The 8,094-nt window shown below is 33.1% G+C and overlaps 1 protein-coding gene across 1 annotated transcript; it reads right to left on the bottom strand.

Annotated features, from left to right (window-relative positions):
• Window positions 1–3,043: 3,043 nt before the first annotated feature.
• On the bottom strand, window positions 3,044–7,185 carry LOC130655845 (uncharacterized). The gene is made up of 2 exons (XM_057458659.1): window positions 4,091–7,185; window positions 3,044–3,964 (listed from the first exon to the last, which is right to left on the bottom strand). Exons 1-2 carry the CDS (start codon window positions 5,114–5,116, stop codon window positions 3,755–3,757), a joined length of 1,236 nt encoding a protein of 411 aa, XP_057314642.1. The 5' UTR covers window positions 5,117–7,185; the 3' UTR covers window positions 3,044–3,754.
• Window positions 7,186–8,094: the final 909 nt, after the last annotated feature.

The raw sequence follows: 8,094 nt of genomic DNA on the forward strand, positions 1-8,094 counted from the left end.
AATCCTAAATCTAGCTATAGGGTAGCTAAGCTACCTGTAAGAACAACATCAAATAACGTCGAGGCTGTTCTCTTTTGTAAATGTTCTGCCCAGATTGCGAAAACGACCTGTTTACAACCGGGACAGCCAGGTTATGTACGCATGGCCAGATTATGTTTTTTTTCACTGGTTATGTCGTGGTGACTGGATTATGAACGCTGATATAATGGCTGGCCAGGCAGGCTGTGATTGGCATTTTCTTTGAACTTTTGTGAATTAAACATTCTCTGGAAGATAGAACACCCCTAAAAACTAGACCTGACGAAAGAAAGAAGTCTCAACGTAATTCTTCTTAGTATAAAGTACTCTTGTAGTAAATACATTTCAACGTAATATACATTGAAGTAACTAAATTTCACGGAACCTAAATTATTCTTTTTGCTGGAATTAAGTTTGGTGAAAAGTTATTAAACTTGCAATCCCCAAATTTAGTATTTGCCACAAAATTTCGTTTCATTTGAGAACAACAACAACTTTGCCACCAGGGCTATATTTGCTTGTCAGAAGTGATGACGAATGATATAAAAGCGGTCTGCCCCAATTATGTTCGTTTTATAAGTGCTAAATAATATTTTTTGAATAATAAGCCGGCCTGTCCTGATTTTGTTGCCCTGATTATGTATTTTCTGCCCTGTTCTTAACCAGGGCAAGCTGCCGTACTTAATCAGGGGAGCGTTTATTATCCGGGTAGAACATAAACAAAACCAGTGTTATTTTTGTAATAAGTACCAAATTTTATGTGTACATTTCTTGGGCTTATGAGTGTAACCAAAGTGCCCTGTACGTAAATCATAAAAATTTATGTCATTTGCTCACTCTTTACGAATAACACCACGTAACAAAGAAACCGTGCTTAGCTATTTCCCCTAACCTATACCGAGATTTGGTTGTGATATATATCAGAATTGATTGTCTTTAACATTTTCTATCATTTATCAAGGATATATTATAAATTTGTTCTATTATCTATGTTTAAAATAATAAAATAAAAGAGTTTAAATGATTTACAGGATTGATTTATAAACCAGTTATCAATCATAACCCCTAGTAATCAATGTTTCCACCAGGTATATAGATGTGAAAGACTGTTTTAGGGAGTGTTTAAAGTTAGGATTTGTAGTATGTAATCCCAAACACAAACACCAATCTTATACCTATGTGTTAAAGGACTCCCTTGCCACATAAAAACTCTGTTATAAACTGCGTAAAGACTTGATTACAAAGATCAAGTGGCTAGTTATTTATTACCAATCATATTCTGGAACATAGCAGTAAAAATTAATTATATTTTTTAAAGAAAAATAGAAAAATTCTTTATCATAAGCAAACATGGACAAAACAAAAAAACATTGCTTGTTTGTTGTTGTTTGTTTTTACATGACTCCCTCTCCTCCAGGCCAAACATACTTTGTCTGGCACCTCTAGGCAAGTTGGATGTTCAACTTGGAGAATTAAATTTTTATGCAGTGAGACTAATTATTTCACTAGAAAATGAGAAATATTTATAATGCCCATAGTCAAAGCCTTAATAAATTTGCTCTGTTTACTTCTTTTTTTAATACAGAAAATGATCGAACAACTGAAACTGTGAAGAGGTGTATACTGACAACAAAATCAAGGTGTAAGTAGAAAATAGAACTAAAAAGGCTCAATTATAGCAACATATATAAGAGATTTAACAATAAATAATATACATTTTTATGCGAAATATAGCGACAATCAACAGTGACACTTGCACACAGCTCTTGCAAATTTTCTTCCGCTGCCGAATCAATCACGGGGCATTATCTTCCAAGATTGAAAATAGGAGCATTTCGTGCACCGCCTACATCGAACGATACCCAGCATTAGTAATCAGGCGTGATTGGGCGGTGGCAGCGTGCAGCAGGGGAGGGTAAAAAATACTTCGTGTCACTTTTGAATTCGTCGCAAAAGTAAGCCGAACTCTTAAACGAGGGCTGACATTTACGACCATGGATTCCCATGTTAGGGCGGGAAATGTTTGCGACCATGATTTTCCTATTTAAAGGGGAGGTATAATTGTATTTGTTTTAGATATTTGATAAAATTGATGCTACGAATTCGTATTGGTTGTAACCACGAAATTATTTCGCCCTCTCCTTTCTCCGAGACTGTGTAATTTTAGCCCCCGTTGTAGAGTAAATAATACAATAGAAATACAAAAAAATAATGCAAAAAAAAAATTATAAAAAGAATGCTGTTATTACTTTTCCATAGTGCCACTAAGGTCGAATTTCTTTCTTATTTTTAGTGCGCATTAAATTTTAGAAACAAGATAATTTATATCCTCCAATTATGTATTAGAGCAACCCTCTCCAAATATATATATATATTTTTGGTCGCACTAAATTGAGAGGAAATGACTACACGATTTTCAAAGAAAACTTTTAAGAATACCTTATTCCATGAAATTAACGAGTCATGAAATTAACGCGGTTTTTCAAAATTCGCGTTAATGACCGTTAATTAAATGCAGTGTTGTTTTAAGAGCCATTTTCTGTAACAGTCAGGCACTCAGAGGAAGTAAGGTTTCCAAAATGACTAGATTTTTACTTATGTTAAAGTTACTATGGTTTTAGATATTTTTTGAAAATTTTGTTCGATTTCGGTTATCGGTTAAGATTTTATGGCCCATTAAATATTTGCTATTTTTGGGCCTTTTTGGGCCATTTTTAAGGAATTTCTGGGTTCTATGTTTGAAATTATATAAATTATAAAATTAGTTAGCAGTCACTTTGATTTCATATGGATTCTGTTGTAGTCCATAAGTTCTATGGATCGTGTACCAGTTTTGCAGAATTTTTTTCACATTTAGCTAAAAATTATAGCTCAAAACCACCTCTCGGACCTTTTTTCCTAAAAATTGACCAATTTCCCTGCTTTTGAGGCCCAAATTTGGTTACACCTTATACAGCAATGTGGGAATCTGAATGGCATTGGGTAAAGTGCTTACTTTTGTACAAAGAAAACATTAAACTAAGCATTGAAATCGTATGTGGTTTCCATCAATGACCTTCAAACTTTCGAAAAAACAGTTTAGGTAACTAGTTCCAGTCCTTTTTTCCAGAATGGGCAACATTTTCAAACTACACAATATTTGAAAATGTTTAATCCAAGGTGAGTACTTCACAAAAAAAGGAAAAAATCCATGTGATCTATAGTCATGCTAGCTAGATATCATTGCTCAAAACAACCTTAAAATTACAAAAAAATGTTACGAAAATGTCATAATTTTGGCATATAGAGCCTTACAAGAAATGCCATATCTTTATTTATAGTTGTTACTAGGAAATGTGTAGCCCCTCTTTTTTTGCAGAAAGAAAAAAACCATCGTATATAAAGGTGGGATAAAGACTATTGCTCAAAACTACCCTAAGTTTACAAAGGAATTGTTACAGACAAGCTCTAACTTTTCCTTCAAGAGCTTTAAAAGAAATCTCCATTCATAGCAAAAGTGTGTAACCTAAGATAAAGTAGAAATAACTTTTTGCATTCAATGATCTATACCTAGGCTATAAGCTATTTCTTTACACTCCTTAAAAACAGTTAGTAAGCTTCAGGTGTTATCACTGCAATAATAACCAAGTCAATACAATATAATTGTTTACTTACAAATTATATTATATTTTGTAAACCATCAAAAAACAACATAAATTTGAAACAACAAAAAAGTAATAAGATAATGTAAGATAAACTAATTAATAAATCCTGTGCTAGCGTTTTTGAAATCTTCAGAGGTTAACCAAAAATATCTATTATTCTTTGGAGTTGGTGCTGAAATTTTGCAAATAATATCATCAAGATCGTAGAACCCTTGATCTTTTGGATTTGGAAAAATAAATGCATTGTTTCCATCGCCCATGGCATAATGCATACAACTTGCTACAATACCCTCATCATCTGCCTAAAATTAAATCAAAGGTACAATAGCAAAGGTAAAAAAGAAAAGGTAAAAAAAAATTAGAAAAATCATGGTGAATCATTGGATTTTAATCAATGGGCAATTAGCTTATCATCAAAACCACGGTACCTCTACAACTTGAGCCGGAAACCAAGTATTCCCAAAGCGCAAAGCTATCCATTCATCAACTTGATATGTATTTTCAAGTTTAAGAAGTACTTCTTTTGATGTTTGCTGGATGACCTGATTCTGAGCTGTAGCAAGCATTTTATCATCAAAGCCGTTGTCAGTACCTTCAGTCACTGAACTAACATATTCCAAACTTCCATCTCTATATTGCCTGGACCACCTTGAAAATAACGACTTTACTTGTTGTGGTGTTACATATTCAGTAACAGACAACTTCTTTCTTACTTCTATGGCAGCATCTTCTGGACTGACCTTGTGTCCAGATTCTTCTCCAGCCATGAATAATTTCAAAAGAATATCCTTTTGAGAATCTGTAAATCGAAAAGTAGATCTAACTGGCAAAGACCATCCTTCAATGGCAATACTCGCAAAAGTTAGACTTTTTGTTATGGCACATTGCATGTTAACATTTGCAATCTCTAGATCATTTCCAAATAAAGGCAAAGATGTCATCGATGACAACTTCATTTTGTCAACATATGATTGTCTCACTAAGTCCATGGAAGAATGGTGTTTCGTGACATGATGATTATCTACTATCATGTGCTCTTCGTAGTTCTTGTATGTTGTGAATGTTGCACCACAGCCAGACTCTGGACAAAACAATAACTTACAGAGCTGCCTATCTGCACGGGGTTTTGAAAACATCTTTTTTTTACTTTCCCTGCAAGTGCTACTAAATGGTACCTTCACAACTGCGCCTGATGCAACATGCATCTCAGAATAGGCAACATCAACACCTTCACCAACATCAAAATATCTCCAAAAGGTCATTTTATCCTCTTTAAATTCTACAGAATGATAATGGCTAATATTTTTAATTTTCTGACCTTCCACTTTCACAGATTCTGGGTTAATCTCTATAACACATACTTTTGAATCTTTTAACCCAGAACCATAGTGCAATGCATCATGAATGTCAGACGCTGACAAAAGATTGTTTCCAGCACCTACATAACTTCTCATCACTAACTTTGCTGCAGCACTTTCACGATCACACTGATCTTTACCACAGGAAGGTTCGTTGTAATCGTATCGAAGCAGCTTGATCCCCTTCTCTTGACACAACTGATGAAGGCCTTCAATTCAAGGAAGTGTTCACACTTATTATTATCAAGCTTAAGTCGTTTGTGGACCTGATGCATTGGTAATAACAATGAAGCACTTGAAGATTTCCACCTTCTAGCAGTATCGACCTGGTATTTAGTGCAATCAAATAACTTCATAATATCTTGTTTTGTGTACTTCTGATGGTTAATCAAAGAGAGTATGACCAATCTACAAAAAATAAATTACCTAGCAAGCCAACTTACTATATAAATACAATTACGTTTTTATTAAAAAAGCTCCTACAAATTCCTTTCCAGCTAGAGGTGGATTAATTTGACAAGATTAATAACTGTTACAGTCATACCTGCTTTTAGAGTCACTTGCTTGGTAAATCTTTATGAGTTGGTTAATATTGTCATCATCAGCATCGGAATCTGAAGAACTAATAAAGTCTAATACATTTTCCTCCTGACCTGGAGCAACTGCAGCAGCGAAATTAAGCTTTAACAGTTTCTTAGATCTTTTATATTTTTGTTTAATTTTTTTCTTGGTACTGGTAGTGAGAGTTGACACAAATTTTCTTTTTATTTGGAATTTTATTGGGCTGCCATGTAAGGCATCCATTGCCGTAACATACGAATTATCAATTGGGCAGGTTGACTCAGCCATAATCATCACATCTGGAGAATATTCTGGATCCTCTTTTTCACTGATGTCGTAGTGATCTGTGTCCTCTCCTGAATTTTCTGTTTTGTTTGACGATGCTGTAAGTTAAGAGTTACACTGTAGTTATTGAAATATATATATTATAAATAACTAATCAAAACTAACTTTAATATACAAAGAAATGATAACATACATGTACAGTATTTGTAATGAGATTCACATAGTTTTGAGCCAATTGGTAAGTGAATGCCATCTTCCTCAAGTTTTGCAATCAAGTTTGCTGGTGCAGTCCTTGCAGCTCTAGGTCTTTTGTTACTGTGACCAGGATGTTGACAAACCAATGATGGTCTAGCTAAATAAAAATAATACTTCATCAGAAAATAACTTAGCCAGCAGCAAACTGAAACATGGGTTGATGCTATTAAACTTCTATATAATGTATCACAATTGCATAAAGCTTCTAATTATACATACATTCAATTATACTATCCATTAAAACACATGCACATCTTTTTTCTGTAAATTCTATTTGCATTCTATTAGACATTCTATTATTATTATCACCAATGCAATGATTTCACATTATCAACAATGCAATGGCTTCGCAGATACTTCAAAATACTTTTTTCTAAAATAGGTAATTTAATTGTTCTCCAAGCTTTATGATCTAAAACTTTTACTGCTATATCCTTGTTATTAATTGTTTGATTTCGAAGCATCCTATATTTCCTCAGCAGAAGTTCTTTCAAGCAATAGCCTATAGCCTAGGTATAGATCAGTAAATGCAAAAAGTTCTTTCTATTTAGGTTACACACTTCTTGTCAACATCTATGAATAAAAATACAACCTTTCTTTTGAAGCTCTAGAAGGAAAAATTAGAGTTTGTCTGTAACAATTCATTTGTAAACTTAGGGTAGTTTTGAGCAATAGCCTTTATCCTACCTTTATATACGATGGTTTTTTCTTTCTGCAAAAAAAGAGGGGCTACACATTTCCTAGTAACAACTATAAATAAAGATATGGCATTTCTTGTAAGGCTCTATATGCCAAAATTATGACATTTTCGTAACATTTTTTTGTAATTTTAAGGTTGTTTTGAGCAATGATATCTAGCTGGCATGACTAGATCACATGGATTTTTTTCTTTTTTTGTGAAGTACTCACCTTGGATTAAACATTTTCAAATATTGTGTAGTTTAAAAATGTTGCCCATTCTGGAAAAAAGGACTGGAACTAGTTACCTAAACTGTTTTTTCGGAATTTTTAAGGTCATTGATGGAAACCACATACGATTTCAATGCTTAGTTTAATGTTTTCTTTGTACAAAAGTAAGCACTTTTCCCAATGCCATTCAGATTCCCACATTGCTGTATAAGCTGTAACCAAATTTGGGCCTCAAAAGCAGGGAAAATTGGTCAATTTTTAGGAAAAAAGGTCCGAGAGGTGGTTTTGAGCTATAATTTTTAGCTAAATGTGAAAAAAATTCTGCAAAACTGGTACACGATCCATAGAACTTATGGACTACAACAGAATCCATATGAAATCAAAGTGACTGCTAACTAATTTTATAATTTATATAATTTCAAACATGGAACCCAGAAATTCCTTAAAAATGGCCCAAAAAGGCCCAAAAATAGCAAATATTTAATGGGCCATAAAATCTTAACCGATAACCGAAATCGAACAAAATTTTCAAAAAATTCCTAAAACCATAGTATCTTTAACATAAGTAAAAATCTAGTAATTTTGGAAACCTCACTTCCTTTCCTTATTGAGTATTGCCTGATTCTTACAGAAAATGGCTCTTAAGGACTGTTAATTTCATGACACGATAATTAAAATACTGTTAACTTGGTAACTTTTTTATAATAAATAAAAGCCAAATAATAATACAATTTTTTTAATTTTTTTTAACTATTTTCTTCCCATCGGACGATAGCTTAACGGTGCTCTTTTTAGCCATCTTTTTAAAAATAGATTTTTTATCATCTTCATACTCTGATCCAAGTGAAAAATTAACTGAAAGTTTTCTTCCAAAATCTTTAAATTTTTAACATTGTCTTTAAAAACATCGTAAACTTTTATTTCTATTTCCAATTTGTAATAGAGGAGACCGCTTTATACTATCTGAACCCTGATCGTATATATACCTAAACCTTTTATTACTGTTATGAAAACTTATTTTGTACATTAAAATGGCTGAGTGAAGACAGGCTCTTTCCAGTGTT

The sequence above is a fragment of the Hydractinia symbiolongicarpus genome, chromosome 8 (genome assembly GCF_029227915.1).
Source record: "Hydractinia symbiolongicarpus strain clone_291-10 chromosome 8, HSymV2.1, whole genome shotgun sequence".
NCBI lineage: Eukaryota > Metazoa > Cnidaria > Hydrozoa > Anthoathecata > Hydractiniidae > Hydractinia > Hydractinia symbiolongicarpus.